Consider the following 22,595-nt stretch of genomic DNA (forward strand, 5'->3'; position numbering starts at 1 on the left):
AGGTTTATACTTTATCAATAAGCAAAAATTTAAAATCCCTTGTTACATTATAAACAAATGAAACATTTCCAGCGGTATCTTATTTGAAACTCTTTGGTCCTGTTCTAAGTGTCCTGATGTATGGGGGGGGGGGGGGACTTATAGAGTGTTTTTTTGAGCCAGAATTTCATGTCAGGGTTGAATACATTTCCTTATAACCCTAAATGTTCTTTATTTTTGTCAGTTATGCATGTACATGATAAATATCAAAGTCATACTAAATAATTAGGAAAAAATTCATCCCCCTTCCTAACCTACCCAACCCCCTTCTTGCTTAATAGAAATAACTACTTTTGTACTGATTGTTTTGGTATTTTCTTTCATATCCTTAGATAACATGCTATTCTTCTATTTCTTGATTATTTCAATTTTAGACATTTGATACTAATTTCTCACCACGGAAAATGAGAATTTAGCTCTTTTGACACACCTACTGTCCACCCCCATCCACAATGTTCTCTTACTTTCCATTTTTACCACCCTTCTCAATATAGTTATACTCTGGTTAAATCAGTATTCAGGGTTTATAATAAATTACTCATCAAGTTTTTTCAGTATGAATTTTGCATTTGGTTTAGAAAATTTGGGGGTTTTATTAAATTTTTCAAATTTTCTCTCCTCCATTTTCTCTGTTCTCTCTTTTTAGGAATTCCATTATTCAGTTATGGCTGTTTTGTTGTCATTTTTCTCCATCTGTTTTTCTTTCCTTCCATCTGTCTTTTTGTTCCACGTGCTGGGTGACTTCCTCAACTTTATTCTCTAGACCAGGAATTAGGAGACTTTTTTCTGTAAACAGTCAGATAATAAGTATTTAAGTCTTTCCAGGCCATACAGACTCTGGCACACCTACTCAGCTCATCTGCTGTGGTGTGAAAGCAGCCATAGACTATACATACATGATGGGCACGGATACATTCAGTAAAACTTTTATGCACAACCATAGGCAGCAGATCAGATTGACCCAAAACTTTCTAGTGTTTTCATTTCTTCTAATTTTGGATGCATTCTTATTTTATAAATATGCACTTAATGTCCTTATTCTTGTTTTATTCATATATTTGCTTTTCTCTTTCTCAGATGTAAGTTTTATTTTGTATTGTTACCGTCTTTTAAAAATATTTTTATTACATGTCTTTGTTTCCTTAGAGTTGCTTTTTTTTCTCTTTTTGTTTGGGTCTGTTTCTCACATTAGTGGCTTCAAATGTTTGGTGATTCTTGAATGTCTGTTCATATTTTAAGAGAGGCACTGAAAAGCTAGCAGTCCGCAGGTGTAGGTAAGGGTTGTCTACCCCTGCCCTCACTGTGGAATGACTTGACATTGGGGAGCTCCTAGATCTGCATCATTGAGTCCTTAGGGTTGATTAGATTCCCCAGAAAAGAATCTTTGCATTTCCTATTTAGAGTCTCCATAACTCACTGAGGCCTTTGGCAAACCCAGGGGGAGAGGCCTGGGAGTGTCATTCAGTTTGGACCTTGGCTATAACTGAGGTCCCTTTTCCATTAACTCTGTTTTACCTTCTCTAAAGAAATAATATACAAGCAGCAGCTGCCTAGATTTATGGAGAATATAAGAGTATATGAAACCAAACTATTCATGTAAAGACTTTAACCAACTTCATGTTATTAAAATTACCAGTTTCACATAACCCCTCACCCTACTTCTAGAACTGCCAATTATTTCTATTGTAGATACCTCCTTGCACTTAGCCCTTAAAAAAAAAAAAAAAATCCCTTTACTGCTTTTTAAGTGGAATTTGAGGAGGAAGCAGAACTGAATGGTTGTGTTCAACTGCAATCTTTAAAATCCTTCTGTAATCTTTGAATCTTATTTGACTTTTGTGTTAAACTAAATATAAGGATGCCATCCCAGAGATAACTGCCCAGATCCTTTTATTTTTATGTCAGAACTGAATTTTATTAAATTTTACTGATTTATCAGATTCTTTTATACTTTTGACCTTTTATATGGTTTGAAAGTACTTTCAATCAGTACTTTACAGAAGTACTTTACTTCCCTGTTCTCTTACATGGCAAACTTATCCTCCAGCTGCAAGTTTTTCTAGCAAGCACAGCATACAAAAACTTATCTTTCACTTCATGCTGTACTTGGTTTGTTGTACTAAATATGGTAGTGGTTCTTAGAAAATTATATATATATATATATATATATATATATATATTACAGATTGGGCAATTATTTGGAAAGTTGTTGGGGAAAGAGAAGAATGCTATTCTCCTTTACTATAATTATGTTTTAAATGCTATTTTTTCCCTAAGATGGACAAAATATTGGAATCAAGCACATTCCTGCAACCCAGTGTGGCATTTGGGTTCGAACCAGTAATGGAGGTCATTTTGCTTCACCAAATTATCCTGAGTCATATCCACCAAACAAGGAGTGTATCTACATTTTGGAAGGTATTTGACCAGTTTTTTTTTTTTTTTTTTTAATTGGATGAGTTTTTTACATTGCAAAATTAACTGCATTGGCAAAAATACCATGTTTAAGCCAGTTTGAACAAAATTTATATTTGAGTTAAACTCTAGTAATGATAAGTATTTCTAAATATTGAATATATTAACAAAATGATTATCAAAATTGCATGGGAATTTTGAATCTCCTAAATTATAATTCAGTTAAGTACATCACTATGTATGAGAAATTTCTCTGATAAAGACTTAAACTTACTGGCATTCTTTATAAGACTGCATACCAATTAATGTCCAAATTAGTGAATTCCCTTCATTTTTTCTGTTTATTTTTCTATGTATCATGATACGTTGTATCTCATGAAGTAACCAATAACTTTTCAAAGCTTCAATTTCAATCAGTCAAGTCCATTTAACTTAATATCATATGCCAAAGGGAAGGTTACTGTAGTTCTATAAGAGTACATTATTATTATTGTAAAATATGGCATTTATTGTGACCTATAAAAATTCTCATTATGATACTCATCTATGAAGCATTAAAGTGATTGTTCTGTTTTTCTCATTTGTTTGTACATGTACATATTTCTGTTCCTGTTGCCCTGATTCACTTGCTTTTGTTTTATAGCTGCTCCACGTCAAAGAATAGAGTTGACCTTTGATGAACATTATTATATAGAACCATCATTTGAATGTCGGTTTGATCACTTGGAAGTTCGAGATGGGCCATTTGGTTTCTCTCCTCTAATAGATCGTTACTGTGGCATGAAAAGTCCTCCATTAATCAGGTCAACAGGGAGATTCATGTGGATTAAATTTAGTTCTGATGAAGAACTTGAAGGACTGGGATTTCGAGCAAAATACTCATTTATTCCAGGTAAAGAATAATCTTTTCAGTGGTTGGGTATCTCACCCTGATTTCCAAATCCAAAGGCTAAAAAAGAGATAAGTTGGTCAAGTTAATACAATTAAGAAATTCTCTCAAGTTCAAAAGGAAACTAGTCTAGAAACAAATAAAAACAAAACTTGGAATTTTGAGGCATATTGTAGATGATATCACATTTTCCTATTTTTCTTGTGTTTTATAGCACATACTTAAGATCCACAACCTCAAAATAAATGTATTTTTTAAATAATTTCAACATTGTTTTGTTTTCACAATCCTCACAAAAATTTTGGCAGGATTTTTTTATTGGACTGATTGACTTAACCACTCGTTTGAATAAATACTCTTGAAAATAATGAGCAATAGAAAAAATACTGCTCTGCACTTGGAGGTAAAAGATCTGGATTTGAATCTCTTTTTCTGTCACCTAATAGCTATAAGACCTAAGCACAGAGGTGTGCCTGATATTTGCCATTGGTAAAATGGTAACACCTACTGTATTAGTTTCCTGAGACTGACATAGTTAATTACCACAAATTTGGACAGTTAAAGCAATAAAAATATATCCTCATAGTTAATGAAGATCAAAAGTTCCAAGTCTATCAGGGTCTCACTCCATCTAGGAACTCTAGGGGAGGATCTGTTGTCTCTTCTAGTTTCTGGTAACTGCCCCAGCACTCTGGTTTCATAGTCATATTGCTCTAATCTCAATCTCTATCTTCACATCTCTTTCTCCTCTTAAAATCTTTAATGGCATCTTTCAACTTGTAATAATCACTTTTTAAAAAATATAAAGTGATACAAGTTATAGGAATTCTGATGTAGATATATTGGGAGGTGACACTGTCCAGCCTACTATACTGTCGTACCTACCCCTGGTTGGTAAGAACACTGTGAAAGTAGTAAGAACATAAAGCCTTATCCAGGGTAAAAGTACACATCCCAAAGACAAACACAGAGATGTACATATTGTTACTCCTGTCTTTAGAGGGCTTACAAACTTTACAGGATGAAAAAAAATAACAGCTACATAATCTTTTTGCTTTTATTTTTCATAGAAGAAATTTGTCTACTGAAAAAATTAAAACATCCAAATGAAAATATTCAGAATCCTACCACCATATGTATAACAGCAGGGTTAATGATGTGTGTCCCTTCACATGCTTTTCTTTATCTAATTGTTAATTTTACAAAACTGGGACCATCATATACATACTGATAGCTTTAATACTCATTTTCCAAAAAAATAAAAATAATTTTTAGATCAATTTTAATTCATGTCAGTAAATGTTATGGAAATTTTAAAGTTTTGCTTTAATATTTACCTGCCTACTGCTAAAATGACAACATTCTCAAAAAGTAAAATTTGTCTTATATACTTTTTTTTTTTCTTATATACTTTTTTAAGAAAAGTTTTAGGTTCATAACAAAAATTGAGCAGAAAGTATATATCATCTATACCCCTTGCCTCTCCTTCCATTACCAGTTTTGCCGCAGAGTGGTACATTTGTTAAAATCAGTGAACCAGCATTGACACGTCATTGTCATCCAAAAATTACAGTTTGCATTAAAGTTCATTCTTGATATTGTATGTTCTATGAGTTTTGACAAAAGTATATTGACATGTACACTATAGTATCATACAGAACAGGTTCATTGCCCTAAAAATACCATGGGGTCCTCCTATTTGTTCCCCTCTCCCCCTACACCACTGGCAAATAGCGATCTCTTTACTATCTCCATAGTTTTGTCCTTTCCACAATGTCACATATAATTGAAATCATAAGTATGTAACCTTTTCAGATTGGCTTTGCTCGTTGAGCCATATGCACATAAGGCTCCTCCATGTCTGTTTATGGCTTAACAGCTCTTTGTTTCTTTTTTTGTAGCACTAAATATATTTTATTATCTAATGTACCACAGTTTACCCATTCTTTTAAGATGTTTTGATAGCTTCCGAGTTTTAGCAGTTGGGAATAAAACTGTTGTAAATGTGTGGGTTTTTGTGAGGATGTGAATGAAATGATTTGGGTAAATTCTGATATATGTTATAACAGATAAAATTTGATACATGCTAAGTAAAATAGCCAGAAGCAAAAAGATCAGTGTCGGTCTACTTATGTAAGATATCTAAAGTGGTCACATTTGTAGAAACAGAAAGTAGAATGTGATTGCCAGTGACTGAGGAAGGGGAGAATGAGGAATTAGTGTTTAATGGATACAGACTCTCAGCTTGGGATGATAAGAAAAAGTTCTGAAAATAGTGGTGGCAATTACACAACTTTGTGAATATATTTTAATGCATCTACGCTATACACTTTAATATAACAGGGTAAATTTTGTGTGAATTTACATTTACTAAGAAATGGTGGCTAATAACCTTTTTTAACAATAGCCATGAAAAGCAAAATTATTGACTAGGTGATACATTGGATATTTTTCCCTATGAATTGGCTCAAAGAAGTTTGAGAACCAATAGTTTAAATCAAAATAACTGATTTGGCCAGGTGTGATCGTACATGCCTGTAATCACAGCAACTGGGGATGTTGAGGAAGGAAGATCACAAGTTCAAGTGCAACCTGGGAAGACCCTGTCTCAAAATACGGTTTGAGAAAGTGCTAGGGATATAGCTCAATGTCAGAGCACTCACCTAGCATGTACAAAGCCCTGGGTTCCAGTGCCTGAAAAAAATTTTTAAAAGCTGGTTGAGTTAAAAATTGGTCAGGTATTTGATTTTTATTAACTGAGGTAGTTGATACTTTAGTGTCATAAAGGCACTATTATAAAATCTTATATGATTCACCAATAGCAGAAACACTACTTATTTGAGTAATGTTTCAAAATACTTTTTAAATGAGCCACTTTGCATGTTAGGATGCTTACTTTGGACAAAAGTAGCTCTTTTTCCTCTATTAGTCTATATTATTAGAGAAACTATATGGATTATAGTTAAAATATAAACAAGTTATTAAACACTTAGGATTTTTAGACTTTTTACCTATCATTTGCACTTTATGGTGTTTTAGATTTCCTGCATATATTATATTTAATTTTATGGGAATGAAAATAATGTTGGGAAGATTTGTAATATCCTGTCTTATAGATGAGGAAAGTTAGAGATAAAAGATTTTCTTATAGATGGTTTCCCAGTACTAAATTCGAATTCTTCAAGCAAACTTTTCTTTCATGTTGCCTTTAAAATGTAGGTAGAGATTCTTTAGTTTTATTGTTAGAAGAAAGGAAGATGTTCCATGTCAAAATAAATAGGCAATGCATAATTTGCTAAAATATGGCTGTCTCTGCTGTTATTTAAAGTCATGTTTGTAAAATAAATTTTGTATAAGGAGTGGTAAATCTGAAAGAAAACTATCAACAGTGGTGAGAAGGTGTTTTTTTTTTTAACATTATACACACACACACACCTTTATTTATTTTTACGTGGTGCTGAGGATCAAACCCAGTGCCTCACACATGCTAGGCAAAAGCTAAGCACAGCCCCAAAATAGTTTTTTTTGATGAAATTCTCTAATGTTGTTGAGATAGGCTCTCAATGAATTTTACTTCCTGGATTTAACTAGAAGATAATTGTGGGAATTTTAAAACAATAATACCTTAAAATTCTTTCCTTCATATGAAAAATTCTGATTAACTTGCCAGTTAGCTCCTATGACTTTTTCCACCAGTGCCATTTAAGATTTAAATTTCTTTTTGACATTTCTCTGCAAAAGAGCTGCAGCATCCTATTAGTTGTCTCCTTTTAACAAGGATGAGTTTAAGTTAAAAAAGGACAGTCCCTGAGACATAGTCTAAATAAAGCTCCTAATTTATTTCCACTTTTTTTCCAATTTGTAATTTAACAACCTTCCAAAGTATCTGGAGTTAAAGACAGTTTTAACAAGAATTGAGCCTCCCATTACATAAACTTTGTATGAAATAGGTTTTCCAGGATAAGGATTCTGAGACACTTTTTGAGGCTCCAGCAGTTTTTTTATTCTAGTATTTTGGTAAATGCAGGTCATATTTGTACTTTAAGTTTAAAAAAAAAAATGTGTCTGTAATTTAAAAAAATTTCTTACGGTAAAATATACATAAAATTTACTCTGTAACCATTCGTAAATGTCCAATTTGGTGACATTATGTCCATTCACAGTGTTTTGCAACTATCACCACTATTCTTACTAAGCAAAACTTTTATTAAGACAAATTTTAATGTGATTCAGCCAAAATGCATTTCTTTTCATTTTAAGGCTGCACTAATATTCCCTTGTGTTACATTTTGTTTATCCCTTCATTGGTCAACAGACTAGCTACTACTTTTGGTAATTGATGAGAGTTTTCAAGTAGTATAAATTAGTGATAATGGGATCAAAGGTATAAAATTATTGTTAAATGTTGATCCTATAAATGAGTTCATAAGTGACTAGTGACATGTAGTCTATTTATATGAAATCTTTTACCTTGCTGTTAAATGGACTTTTGAGGTAAACTGAGGTGTTAAGCCTTAAAGTAACTCAATACCAATAACTTTCTTCTTTTTTCTGTTACAGATCCAGACTTTACTTACCTAGGAGGTATTTTAAATCCCATCCCAGGTTTAGTATATTACCTCTTTTTCCCCATGGCATTTTTGGTCAGTCTTATTTTCCTTTGAACATCATTCATTTATTCTTTCTAGATTGCCAGTTTGAGCTCTCAGGAGCTGATGGAATAGTACGTTCTAGTCAGGTAGAACAAGAAGAAAAAACAAAACCTGGCCAAGCAGTTGATTGCATATGGACGATTAAAGCTACTCCAAAAGCTAAGGTATTATTATGTATTGAGTCACTTCAGAGAAGAACAAAAGACATGATTTGTATAATGTGTTCCTTTTATTTGTGCAAATATTTATTGATTATATAAACTGATACTACAATACTACAACTTAAAAAAACCTGATTTTACTTCACTCACTTTATTGGGCACCTACTAAGGTCCTAGCACTATTAGAGTTAAATAAACTGAAATGTAAATTTCAGGAAATTTACACATACATTAAAGTTCTTAATTTTAAAAGTTTAAGATTCTTAAAAAGTATTTGGGCTTGGTGACTTGTATCTGTAATCCCACCTACTCTGGAGACTGAGGCAGGAGGATATAGCAAGTTCAAGGCCAACTGGGGCAATATAGCAAGACCCCATTTAAAAAAAAAGATTCTTAAAATCTGTAGGTTCCTAATTGGCAGGTGCAAATATTGATCGATTATTAATTAAAAATTTCTATTTTGAAGAAGAAAATCAGGCTGTGAGAGGTTAAAGAGTCTCCTCATAAGTCTCAGATTTGATCATACCAGTGTAAAATATGTTGAATTCTGTGTTCTTACACATCAGCTGTCCTCTTTTGGTCATATAGAACTCTTATTTAGAAGCACACAGAGAACGTTGTAAATAACTGACAAGTTGAGATCAGTTACTGATTACTTTGATTTTTTGGCTTTTAACTTACACTTTTGGTAATATCAGCAGTGTTAAAAATTAGATTTAATGTATATGTATGTGAAAAGAAGAGGAGAGAGAGGTTGGGAGAATATACCTTGAAAGAATCATGAAAATCAGATTTACAGCTGGACATGGTGGTGTACACCTCTAATCCCAGTGACTGAGGAGACTGAGGCAGGAAAATTATAAGTTCAAAGCCAACATCAGCAACTTAGTGAGGCCCTAAACAACTTAGAGAGGTCCTGTCTCAAAATAAAAAGGTCTGGGGATATGACTCAGTGGTTAATTGCCCCTAGGTTCGATTCCTAGTATTCCCCCCCCCCCAAAAAAAAATAGAAAATCAGATTTACAATTATGTTAATATAATAGATTAGGTAACCAGAAAAGTCTATCAGGTTAAAAAGTATCTAGAAAATTGGATAAAATACAATAAATATCTTTTTTGTAACTTCCCAAGACAGGATGATTCTTGTGGACTCAAAGAGAGGTAAACAAAGAAATAAAGTGAAATTGATATTACAAATGTCCCTGACTGATTTCAGAAACCTGTTACTGCCAGGTATAGACATAATAGGAGCTTGGTTTTAATACACTGATTTAGCCTAGAGTTCATGAGATCTTTGTGAGAACTCCCTTACATAAATCACATAAATCAAAGGGAGATGATTGATGTGAAAGGGTAAATTTAAAAAAAAAAAAAAAAAAAAAATATATATATATATATATATATATATATTCATTCAGGCTGGGATTGTGGCTCAGTGGTAGAGCGCTCGCCTAGCATGGGTGAGGCATTGGGTTCAATCCTCAGCACCACATAAAAATAAAGTAAAGGTATTGTGTCCACCCACAACTAAAATATATATATATATTTTATGTAATTGTCCATATATATATATATGTTCACTGGCACATATCAGTGACCTAGAAATGTTTTTATGGACTTGTTTTTAGAATGGGGGTGGAGGTGAGGCTGGGGTCTCCCCTAGGACTTTTACCTAGAAATGTGTCTTTGGGTTTGGGATATGAATTTACGTTCCCTGCTCAATCCAGGAACCATGGAGCCCCAATATTAAAAAAATGGTCCTAGATTATAATACCTTTTGAGGCACCTAGCAAAAATAAGTCCATAGTAACCAGTGGGGCTACAGGGTAACCACTGCAGGTAATCTCACACACCCAAAAAAAAAAAAAAAAAAAAAAAAAACCTGTGCTCACAACCCCCGCTTGAAGTAAGAGCAGACAAAACAAACAAGAAGAAATTTCTTAGATTTGCAAGTACTGAAGTGTTTTAAATATCCTAGAAGAAGGAACAAAAAGATGAGAAAAATGACTAGGTGTATATGAAAAGTAACCAAATAGGATTTCTGTTAATTTTAAACTATGCTTACTAAAAAAACCTGAGGAATTATAGTGCTGGGAATGGGTAGCAATTTATTAAGAAAATTTTCAAGGCATTCACATAGTGACTTCCAGGCAGGAAAAAACATTAACAGGCACACTGAATACCACAAAGAGAATTTAAAACAACTGGAGAAAAAGAGGTTGACTCCAAAAAGATGTTATTTAGATTCTCACCATCACCATCAATAGCAAAACAGAAGCTCAACAACAATAAAATAATGTCTTCAATTTTTAAGAGAAAAAATAATGACTGGAATCCTACATTTCCATATCAAAACCATGGTTCAAAAATGAGGGCAATATTGAGGTATTTCTGGGCAGAAATAGTAAATGAAGCAAATGCTGTAGTTAAAATCCAAATATACTCTGCTTACAGGAAAATTTTAAAATGTAAAAGTAAAAAATACAAAGCAAATACCAAAGAGAATGAATGTAACTATAAAAGTAGACATCAAGAATGTCACCAGTTCACAAAGAAGTTATAATGCTTTAAAATCTTATGAATTAATGTAGCCTTAAAATGTTCAAACTATAAATTGATCATTGCCAGGGGAAAAGCAAGAAATCCAAAATTACAGTGGGAAATTTTTTTTTTCTTCTTAATGATTAATTGACCAAATATACAAAAAAGTTAAGGCTCAAAAGATTTAAACAACACAGTATGCCTAATCGACATTGGTATCTTGCTCACAACATCCAGAAAACATTCATTCTCTATAAGTATGCATGACACATTTATCAAAACTAGTCCATACACTTGGCTAACAAAGGAAGTTGGAACGTACACCAGTGCTTGGGATCATGCAGTGCTCCCTTTGAAAAAAATACAATTAAACTAGGAATCAGCAACCAAAAAATTACTTTAAAACCTTATATGTTTGGCAATCTATTCATATGTTTAGAAACTGCATAATATTCTACTTATTCACAGATCAGAAGAAATCAGGTACAAATCTGCAAACATTTAAAACTCAATAAAGAAATACTACATATCAAAAAGTTGTAGGATGCAGTTACAAGCAGTACTTTGAGGACATTTATGACCATACATGTTTCCATTAGAAGAAAAAAACTTGAAATTGAATGAGCTAAGATTCAACTGAAGACATTAAAAAATGACAAATCTGGGGAAAGGTAATGATTTTAAAAGCAGAAATAAATTAAAATAACAAAACCAAAAATTAACTTTGTGAAGGATAACAAGCAAACCACTGGCAGGATTGATCTAGAAAAAAGACGCATCCACATAAAATAACAGTTGGAAAATGTCATAAACTACAGTTCTTCAAGGAACTCGAGAGAAAAAAAAAAAACTAAAAATGGGCAAGTGCTCTGAATAAACATTTCTTGAAAGAAGATATAAAAATAGCTAACAAGTATATGAAAAAATACTTAGCATCACTAATTATCAGGGAAATATAAATCAAAACTACAGTAAGATATGATTCTTGTGGATTCAAATGTTATAATAGCTATTATTAAAAAAAGACCAAAACCAATAAATGCTGAGGAAGAAGTAGAGAAAGAAGAATTCTTATACATCATTACAGGGAATGTAAATTATTTACCACTATTATGGAAAACAATATAACACTGCCTCAGGAAAAAAAAAAAAAAAAAAACACCTAGGAATAGTTTTGATATATGATCCAGCAATTCTGCTACACAGTACATATCCAAAGGAAGAGAAATCAATATGTCAGATAATTGCACCTTCATATTTTTGTAGCATTATTCACAGTAGACAAGATATAGGATCAGCTAATACAACAAATCATAAATGGGGTGAGGGGAACTGATGACATTAAAAGACAATTAGAAGTTCAAACACTTCTAATTTGATATTATGAAGTTACTCATTTAGCTGGTTTGGTAATAGTGTAGAGGTTATTTTTTAAGTGACTTTAATGCTACATATTGGACTATTTACAGATTAAATGATTTAATGCCTAGGATTAGTCTAATAGGTAAAGGGCAGAAGTGAGGAGAGACATATAGTTTAAACAAGATTGAGTTGATAACTGTTAAACTTGGGATAAGTAGGTATACAATTTATTTTGTCTGCTTTTTAGTGTTTGAAGATTTCCATAATAAATGTCTTAGGTTATCATAAGATAATGTTATTAACAGTTCTTTGTTAATAAAAGTATAAAAGAACTAAATATATAACCAAAAGAGAAAAATATACCTGAAATTTTTAAAATATTCATTATATGTAATTTCTATTAGAATGGAGGTGATAATCAGTTAAATTAAAAGATAAATTATTAGAAATTGTCCAATCTGAAGTACAAAAAAAATTGAAAACCAATTAAGAAGCCTGTAGAATAATTTCAGTAAGCCTAACATATCATTTAAGTTCTAGAAGGAACAGAGATTAATAAAGAACAAATATTTGAAGAAATACTTGCTAAAAGGATCCAAATTTGGTGAAAGACATGAATTTACAGATTTAAGCTCAGTGAACACCAAAGAGAATTTTAAAAATTAAAAAATAAAAAGAAATAAAAATTTAAAAATAAACCAAGACCTACACACATCAAAACCAAATTAATTGAAATCAGAGATTGAGATCTTAAAATCAGCCAGACAGAAATGGTGCTCTCTAAGGAAGCAATGATTTTAGTAACTGGGTTTCTCTTTAGAAAATCATGGAAACCAAAGATGGTAGTTCAAAATCTTTTTAAGTTCTAGGAGCAAAAAAAAAAAAAAAAAAAAAGTACAAAGTAGGTGTCTTGACAAATTTTCCCTGAGGCAGAGGTGGTTCAGGGAATATTTCTTGAGGTGTTAGCAAGAATTGAGTAATGGAAACTCCTAATTAACTTTAGGAGCATAAATTGCTACAGTCACTTGGGAGAGCTGTTCAGCATGCTCTGTTAAAGCTGAAAAGTGGTATGTTACAACATAGTAAGTACAATTCTAGAATGAAATCATCATCTATGTAATGAGTGTACAAGAATATTGTAATATTGTAGCAATATTGCGAATTTTAAAAGTGAAAGCAAACTAGAATTCCAATAAGAGGATGGAAAGTGGTTTATAAGTGATAAAAACTTAAAATATGTAGAATAATACTATGTAATTTTTAGATTAATAAATATTAAAATACAGTAATTATATATAAAACTCAAGATACATAGGAAGGGTAATGGGAACAGGCTTTAGTTGTATCAGCAATATATTTTTTATGTGTGACAATATTTAATATTTAGATATTTATTTCCATGAAATTAAATGATATTTCTTAGAACTCCATACTTTTTTTTTATTGACATATTTCATGAAAGATAATTTCACATTCACAGATATTTTAGGAGTATAATCTGGATTCTTGGCTGGTAGAGAGTGTTACTTTTATTAAATCAATATTTTGGGTGGGGGATGGGTACCAGGGATTGAACTCAGGGGACTCGGCCACTGAACCAGATCCCCAGCCTATTTTGTATTTTGTTTAGAGACAGGGTTTCACTGAGTTGCTTAGCGCCTCACTTTTGCTGAGGCTGACTTTGAACTCATGATCCTCTTGCCTCATCCTCCTGAGTCGCTCGGATTACAGGCATGTGCCACCACACCTGGCTAATAAAGCAATTTTTTAGGTTAAAAAAAAAGTTACACAGTTGAGTTTCCAAAAATTACTTCAATCCTTTTTAAAAAATGTTAAACACATGAGCAAACTCCTGGTGTTAAGAAATTTAAAGAGAAAAGATTAAAGACTACCATAACCATTGAATACTTGAAATAGTATAAACTAGTTATGGTATTTAAGAAAAATATTCTCTTAAAATTATTTTTTATTAAAAGCACAATGTACATAATTCAGACATCTTAGTCGTTTAGCTGATCCTTAGTTTTGCCAGTTCATAGTTATACTAAGCTACTCATTATCTCCTCTGAGTGAGTTATACTGAATATGACTGAGCATGTGTCCTCTGATTGGAAGACCTTAAAATCTGAAGGAGGAGACAATTATAGTATTAGGGATACCCACCACCATAGAACTATGAGAAGAATGATTTGGTTATGAAGAATAATGGAGAAATCTATAAGATCCAATGATAACATTTAAGAAAACAATTTGTATGTTAAAATACATGCATGAAGATTTTATAAAGTTTTGGAATGGGAAACCTTGTCTGCCATTCTCATGGAAGTGGCAAACTGGTCATTTCAAGTAAACCAAAGTTGGTCAACCTTTGAGTTCTATTTTTAATTCTTTACTCTTAGGTTTCATGCCCTCAAAGTAGTTTAGAAGGTAAAAATATGTGACAGTTTTTTTTTTTTTTTTTTTTAATTAAGCCCTTTAAAATAAAAGGGTAGGGGTGACTTGTCACTACCTCAGGAGTAATAACTAGAAAGTGTGTATTCATTAGATGTCTTCAGTGGCAATTTAGAGGAAATCTTCATTCTTCACTCAGTGAATTTTTATTTTAATTTTAGAGTGACACATGATCATCTACAGCCCTGTAAAGTGTGTGTGTGTGTGTGTGTGTGTGTGTGTGCACGCACGCAGTACCCTATGAAGTGAGAAGACACTTTAGACTTAGACCAACCTGGGTTCAAAACCTTGCCCTGAATAACCCTGGGCAGGTTCCTGAATCTCTCTCCATAAACAATGATACCTACTTCATGAACCTCTTCTAAAGGTTAATGGTTTGTCTTTTTAAGCCAAAAATGTAAAGGAGTAGAAGAAGTATTCAAACAAGAATGAGCCAATGAGCCAAGTGTATTTTAAGAAATAACTTGGTGCCAGGTATCAGACTCTGTGTAAAATTTGAATAAAGAAGATGCTAAGGATGTTTACTTTGAAAATATAGTTAATACCCGCCAATCCAAAAAGTTTTAAGGGGTAGAGTGTTAAAATTAAGCAATTAATTAGCAATTAAGTGTGCAACAGTAGAATAGTGGGTAAGTGAATGGGAAGACATTGTAAGAATGAGCATTGTTCCAGGAGTGTAGATAATATTTTGATAGGTTACAGCAAAAGTAGGATATATGTATCTTCTATATCTTGTGATTAAACTGAAGCATTAAAATGTACTGAAAAACTGGAAAGAAACTAATCATATTGTTAGAAAAATAGAATTTTGAGTGATTTATTTCCTCTATCCATCAGTACCATGAGATTGTTTTATAATGAGGAAACTCTGTAAGACAGTTAAAGCCTCTTGTTGCAAGACTTATCTTTGTAGACAAAACACAGACTTCAAGTTCCTTAATACTTCGTTTTATTATTAACACAACCAAAGAAACATACCATTAGTCTTAGACTTTTTAGTTATCAGTCGTTATGTGTATTATTCTGTCAACTGTCAAAATTCATGTCTACCATGTTGACTGTGGATAAAAGTAGAAAAAATTAATATTTTTAAAGCAGTGTTTTTCTTTGTTTTAATGTTACAGATATATTTGAGGTTCCTAGATTATCAAATGGAGCACTCAAATGAATGCAAGAGAAACTTCGTTGCAGTATATGATGGAAGCAGTGCTATTGAAAATCTGAAGGCCAAGTTTTGCAGCACTGTGGCCAATGATGTAATGCTTAAAACAGGAGTTGGAGTGATACGAATGTGGGCAGATGAAGGTAGTCGGCTTAGCAGATTTAGAATGCTTTTTACTTCCTTTGTGGAACGTAAGTAAATAATTCCTATAGCAGTGAAATCTTTTATGAACTTTTTACCTGTTCATGCTACCGTATTGCCCATTTACTTTTGAAAGTGTAGAAATGATTGTCTCAGTTCCTGTTCTCAATAAATTGACCATCATAGGTGAAAATACTGTGTTCACATAAATTGCTTTAAAGTTGTGAACAAATGGTAGGGATTTCAGAAAATGGAGACTTACCTTGCTCTCAAGAAATATGACTGTAACCCAAGTATGGAACCAGCCTAGGTAGGTTCCATCAGTGGATGAATGGATAAAGAAAATATGGTATTTATACACAAGTGACGTTTATTCAGCTGGAAAGAAGAATGAAATTATGTTACTTGCTTGAAAACGGATGAAACTTTGAGAACATTATGTTTAGTGAAGTAAGCCACAAGTGAAAGTCAAGGATCATATGTTTTCTCTCATGTGTAGAAGCCACAGAGGAAAAAGGAAAAGTGAAGGTGGGGAAGGGGCAATGATGAAACTGGAAGGGAGATCAGAAGAGTAGAGAAAAGGGACCAGGGGAAGGAAGGAGGGCCAGGAAAGAGGAAATACTAGGGAGTGATATTGGCCAAATTATATTGTTATATTGTGTGCATGTATGAATATATAGCATCACACCATTGTGGTACAAACTAGAATGACCAAACATATGGAAGGAAAAAAAAAAGATCTTTGAATTTAAAAATAATTATCAGTAGTATTAATTCATAATATAATAATTCATAAATATGATCCATCAGACCTTGATCATCAAAGGTTTATTAACTTTTTTTTTAGAGCTTTATAGTTAAACATACTAGTTGGGTTAACCCCTATAAACTCTCACGTGTAGAAATCACTATTTTTTTTCAGATGTGGATTTATTAATTTATTAATTTATCTTTACATTGACTGCAATATTCTTGTTCCATATCCTAGATCAGTGCTCCCTAGTAAGAATACACTACTATCTACAAATGCAAGTCAAAGAAATATTTAACATTTTCTAATAAACATATTAAATCATAAAAAGAAATGAGTAAAACTAATTTTAATATTTTATTTAACCTAACATTCCAAAATATAATAATTTCCCAGCATATGATCATTGTGAAAATAATTACTGAGCTATTTTACTTTTTTCTTTTCATTCAAAGTCCTCAAAATCTGAGGCGGATTTTAACATCTCAATTTGGATTAACCACATGTTTTTTTAGTTTATTTTTATTGTAAACAAATGGGATACATGTTGTTTCTGTTTATACATGGAGTAACAACATACCTTTTGCGTAATCATTCATTTACATAGGGTAATGGTGTTTGATTCATTCTGTTATTTTTTCCTTCCTCCCCACCCCTCCCACCCCTCTTTTCCCTCTATACAGTCCCTCCTTCCTCCATTCTTGCCCCTCTTCCTAACCCTAACTCTAACCCTAACACTAACCCCTCCCACCCCCCATTGTGTGTCATCATCCGCTTATCAGCAAGATCATTCATCCTTTGTTTTTTTTTTTTTTTTTTTGCTTTTTTTTTTTATTGTAAACAAATGGGATACATGTTGTTTCTCTGTACATGGCGTAAAGGCATACCATTTGTGTAATCATAAATTTACATAGGGTAATGTTGTTTGATTCATTCTGTTATTTTTTCCCTTCCCCCCCACCACTCCCACCCTTCTTTTCCCACTATACAGTCCTTCCTTCCTCCATTCTTGCCACCCTCCCTAACACTAATTCTAACCCTAACACTAACCCCTCCCACCCCCCATTATGTGTCATCATCCACTTGTTAGCGATATCGTTCGTCCTTTGGTTTTTTGAGATTGGCTTATCTCACTTAGCATGATATTTTCCAGTTTCATCCATTTACCTGCAAATGCCATAATTTTATTATTCTTTATAGCTGAGTAATATTCCATTGTATATATATACCACAGTTTCTTTATCCATTCATCAATTGAAGGACATCTAGGTTGGTTCCACAATCTGCCTATTGTGAATTGAGCGGCTATGAACTTTCATGTGGCTGTATCTCTGTAGTATGCTGATTTTAAGTCCTTTGGGTATAGGGCTAGGAGTGGGATAACTTTGTCAAATGGTGGGTCCATTCCAAGTTTTCTAAGGAATCTCCACACTGCTTTCCAGCGTGGCTGCACTAATTTGCAGCCCCACCAGCAGTGTATGAGTGTACCTTTTTCCCCCAAATCCTCTCCAACACCTATTGTTGCTTGTATTCTTGATAATCACCATTCTAATTGGGGTGAGATGGAATCTTAGTGTAGTTTTGATTTGCATTTCTCTTATTACTAAAGATGGTGAACATTTTTGCATATGTTTGTTGCTTGTAGATCTTCTTCTGTGAAGTGTCTGTTCATATCCTTAGCCCATTTGTTGATTGGGTTATTTGTATACTTTGCGTAGAGTTTTTTGAGTTCTTTATATATTCTGGAAATTAGTGCTCTACCTGAAGTATGGGTGGCAAAGATATTCTCCCACTCTGTAGGCTCTTTCTTTGCATTGCTGATAGTTTCCTTTGCTGAGAGAAAGCTTTTTAGTTTGAATCTATCCCAGTTATTGATTCTTACTTTTATTTCTTGTGCTATGGGAGTCCTGTTAAGGAAGTCTGATCCGAAGCCAACAAGTTGAAGATTTGGACCTACTTTTTCTTCTATAAGATGCAGGATCTCTGGTCTGATTTCAAGGTCCTTGATCCATTGTGAGTTGATTTTTGTGCAGGGTGAGATAGGGGTTTAGTTTCATTCTGTTGCATATGGATTTCCAGTTTTCCCAGCACCATTTGTTGAAGAGGCTATCTTTTTCCATTGCATATTTTTGGCTCCTTTGTCTGGTACAAGAAAATTGTATTTATTTGGGTTTGTGTCTGTGTCCTCTATTCTGTACCATTGATCTACCTGTCTATTTTGGTGCCAATACCGTGCCGTTTCTGTTACTATTGCTTTGTAGTATAGTTGAAATTTGGTTATTGCGATACCCCCTGTTTCATTCTTCCTGCTAAGGATTGCTTTAGCAATTCTGGGTTTCTTATTCTTCCAGATGAATTTCATAATGGCTTGCTCTATTTCTGTAAGGCACATCATTGGGATTTTAATTGGAATTGCATTAAATCTGTATAGCACTTTTGGTAGTATGGCCATTTTGACAATATTAGTGCTGCCTATCCAAGAACATGGGAGATCGTTCCATCTTCTAAAGTCTTCGTCAATTTCTTTCTTCAATGTTTTGTGGTTTTCATTGTAGAAATTTTTTTTCCTCTTTGGTTAGATTGATTCCCAAGTATTTTATTTTTCTTTGAGGCTATTGCAAATGGAGTTGTTTTCCTCATTCCCTTTCAGATGTTTCATTGCTTGCGTATAAAAATGCTTTAGATTTATGCGTGTTGATTTTACAGTCTGCTATTTTGCTGAATTCATTGATGAGGTGTAGAAGTTGTCTGGAGGAGTTTTTTGGATCCTCTAAATATAAAATCAAAACATCAGCAAATAGTGACAGCTTAAGTTCCTCTTTTCCTATTCGGATCCCTTTAATTTCATTAGTCTGCCTAATTGCTCTGGCTAGAGTTTCCAGGACAATGTTGAATAGAAGTGGTGAAAGAGGACATCCCTGTCTTGTTCCTGTTTTTAAAGGGAATAGTTTCAGTTTTTCTCCATTAAGAATGATGTTGGCCATGGGCTTAGCATAAATAGCCTTTACAATGTTCAGGTATGTTCCTATTATCCCTATTTTTTCTAGTGTTTTGAGCATGAAGGGGTGTTGTATTTTGTCGAACGCTTTTTCTGCATCAATTGAAATAACCACATGATTCTTATCCTAAGTCTATTGACATGATGGATTACATTTATTGATTTACGAATGTTAAACCATCCTTGCATTCCAGAGATGAACCCCACTTGATCGTGGTGCACAATTTTCTTAATATGTTTTTGGATACGGTTTGCCAATATTTTGTTAAGGATCTTTGCATCTATATTCATCAAGGATATTGGTCTAAAATTTTCTTTCCTTGATGTGTCTTTTCCTGGTTTGAGTATGAGGGTGATATTAGCTTCATAGAATGAGTTTGGTAGGGTACCCTCCTTTTCTATTTCCTGGAATACTTTGAGAAGTATTGGAATGAGTTCTTCTTTGAATGTCTTCTAGAACTCGGCTGAGAATCCATCTGGTCCTGGGCTTTTCTTGGATGGTAGGTTTTTAATGGCTTCTTGTATTTCATTGCTTTATATTGATCTGTTTAAATTGTGTATGTCCTCCTGGTTCAGTTTGGGAGGAGCATATGTCTCAAGAAATTTGTCAATGTCTTCAGTAGTTTCTATTTTGTTGGAGTACAGATTTTCAAAGTAGCTTCTCATTATGTTATGTATCTCAGTGATGTCTGTCGTGCTATTTCCTTTTTCATCACGAATTTTAGTAATTTGAGTTTTCTCTCTCCTTCTCTTTGTTAGTATGCCTAAGGGTTTGTCTTTTTTGTTTACTTTTTCAAAGAACCAACTTTTTGTTTTGTGAATTTTTTGAATTGTTTCTTTTGTTTCACTTTCACTGATTTCAGCTCTTATTTTAATTATTTCTTGTGTTCTACTACTTTTGCTGTTATTGTGTTCTTCTTTTTCTAGGGCTTTGAACTGTAATGTTAGGTCATTTAGTTGTTGACTTTTCATTCTTTTCTGGAATGTGCTCCATGCAATGAATTTTCCTCTTAGTACTGCTTTCATAGTGTCCCAGAGATTTTGATATGTTGTATCATCATTCTCATTGACCTCTAAGAATTTTTTTATCTCCTCCCTGATGTTTTCTGTTATCCATGTTTCATTTAATAGCATATTATTTAGTCTCCAGGTGTTGGAGTAATTTGTTTTTTATTTTGTCATTGATTTCTACTCTCAGTTCATTATGATCTGATAGAACACAAGGCAGTATCTCTATTATTTTGCATTTCCTAAGGGCTGCTTTGTGCATAACATATGCACAAAACCTTCTATTTTCAAGAAGGTTCCATGTGCTGCTGAGAAGAAAGTGAATCTGCTCGTTGATGGATGGAATATTCTATATATGTCTATTAAGTCTAGGTAATTGATTGTGTAATTGAGTTCAATGGTTTCTTTGGTTGGTTTTTGTTTGGAAGATTTATCTGGTGGTGACAGCGGTGTGTTAAAGTCACCCAGAATTATTGTGTTGTGGTCTATTTGATTCCTGAAATTGAGAAGGATTTGTTTGATGTACAGGGATGCACCATTATGTGGGGCATAAATATTTACTATCGTTATGTCTTCCTGATTTATGGTTCTCTTAAGCAGTATGAAATGTCCTTCTCTATCCCTTCTGACTAACTATGGCTTGAAGTCCATTTTATCTGATAAAAGGATGGAAACCCCCACTTTTTTACTGAGTCCATGTGTGTGGTATGTTTTTTCCCATCCTTTCACCTTTAGTCTGTGGATTCTTTTTCTATGAGATGAGTCTCTTGCAGGCAGCATATTATTGGGTCTTTCTTTTTAATCCATTCTGCCAGTCTATGTCTTTTGATTGATGAATTTAGGCCATTAATGTTCAGGGTTATTATTGGGATATGATTTGTATTCCCAGTCATTTGGGCTTATTTTTGGTTTTTAATTTGGCTTGGTTTCTCCTTTGAGTGGTTTTTCTCTAAGGTAGTTCCTCCCTTTGCTGACCTCCATTGTTGTTTTTCATTTCCTCCTCATGGAATATTTTTCTGAGAATGTTCTGTAGTGGAGGCTTTCTATTTGTAAATTCTTTTAACTTTTGTTTATCATGGAAGGATTTTATTTCATCTTCAAATCTGAAGGTTAGTTTTGTTGGGTATAGGATTCTTGGTTGGCAACCATGTTCTCTCAGAGCTTGAAATATATTATTCCAGGCCCTTCTAGCTTTTAGAGTCTGGGTTGAGAAGTCTGCTGCTATCCGTATTGGTTTCCCCCTATATGTAATCTGATGCTTTTCTCTCTCGGCCTTCAAAATCCTATCTTTTTTTGAATGTTAGGCATTTTCATTATAATGTGCCTTGGTGTGGATCTGTTGTGATTTGGTATTCTGTAAGCCTCTTGTATTTGATTTTCCATTTCATTCTTCAGGTTTTGAAATTTTTCTGATATTATTTCATTGAATAGGATGTTCATTCCTTTGGTTTGTATCTCTGTTTATATCTCTTGCCTTCATCAATCCCAATAATTCTTAAATTTGGTCTTTTCATGATATCCCATAGTTCTTGGAGATTCTGTTCATGATTTCTTACCATCTTCTCTGTTTCGGCAACTTTATTTTCAAGATTAAATATTTTGTCTTCATTGTCTGAGGTTCTGTCTTCCAAGTGGTCTGATCTTTTGGTGATGCTTTCCATTGAGTTTTTTATTTGGTTTATTGTTTCCTTCATTTCAAGGATTTCTGTTTGGTGGTTTTTGAGAAGCTCTATCTCTTCGTTGAAATGATCTTTGCTTCCTGCAGTTGCTCTTTCAGCTTATTGGTATTATCATTCATTGCCTGCATTTGCTCTCTTATCTCATCCTTTGCTCCGCGAATCATCTTAATCATGTATAATCTGAAGTCCTTTTCTGACATTTCTCCTAACATACTATCATTGGATTCTATTACTATAGAATCTAGATTTGTTTGGATCATTTTCTTCCCTTGTTTTTTCATGTTGTTCATGTATCTTCCCCTCTAGCAGTGCAGATCTGGGGTATTGCATGTTTCCCCCTATAGGT

General features: G+C 33.2%; 1 protein-coding gene across 2 annotated transcripts in view; it reads left to right on the forward strand.

The window, feature by feature from the left end:
• The window catches only part of Neto2 (neuropilin and tolloid like 2), a 73,294-nt gene that overhangs the window by 18,113 nt on the left and 32,586 nt on the right, over nt 1–22,595 (forward strand). The window contains exons 3-7 of one of the 2 annotated variants that reach the window (XM_047528283.1): nt 2,317–2,457; nt 3,098–3,346; nt 7,904–7,927; nt 8,032–8,159; nt 15,635–15,863. In XM_047528283.1, the coding sequence (XP_047384239.1) occupies nt 2,317–2,457; nt 3,098–3,346; nt 7,904–7,927; nt 8,032–8,159; nt 15,635–15,863 (771 nt within the window). Of the gene's footprint in view, nt 1–2,316; nt 2,458–3,097; nt 3,347–7,903; nt 7,949–8,031; nt 8,160–15,634; nt 15,864–22,595 lie in introns of both variants that reach the window. The other variant, XM_047528282.1, reaches the window with a different exon arrangement.

This window comes from Sciurus carolinensis, chromosome 16 (assembly GCF_902686445.1).
Source record: "Sciurus carolinensis chromosome 16, mSciCar1.2, whole genome shotgun sequence".
Lineage (NCBI taxonomy): Eukaryota > Metazoa > Chordata > Mammalia > Rodentia > Sciuridae > Sciurus > Sciurus carolinensis.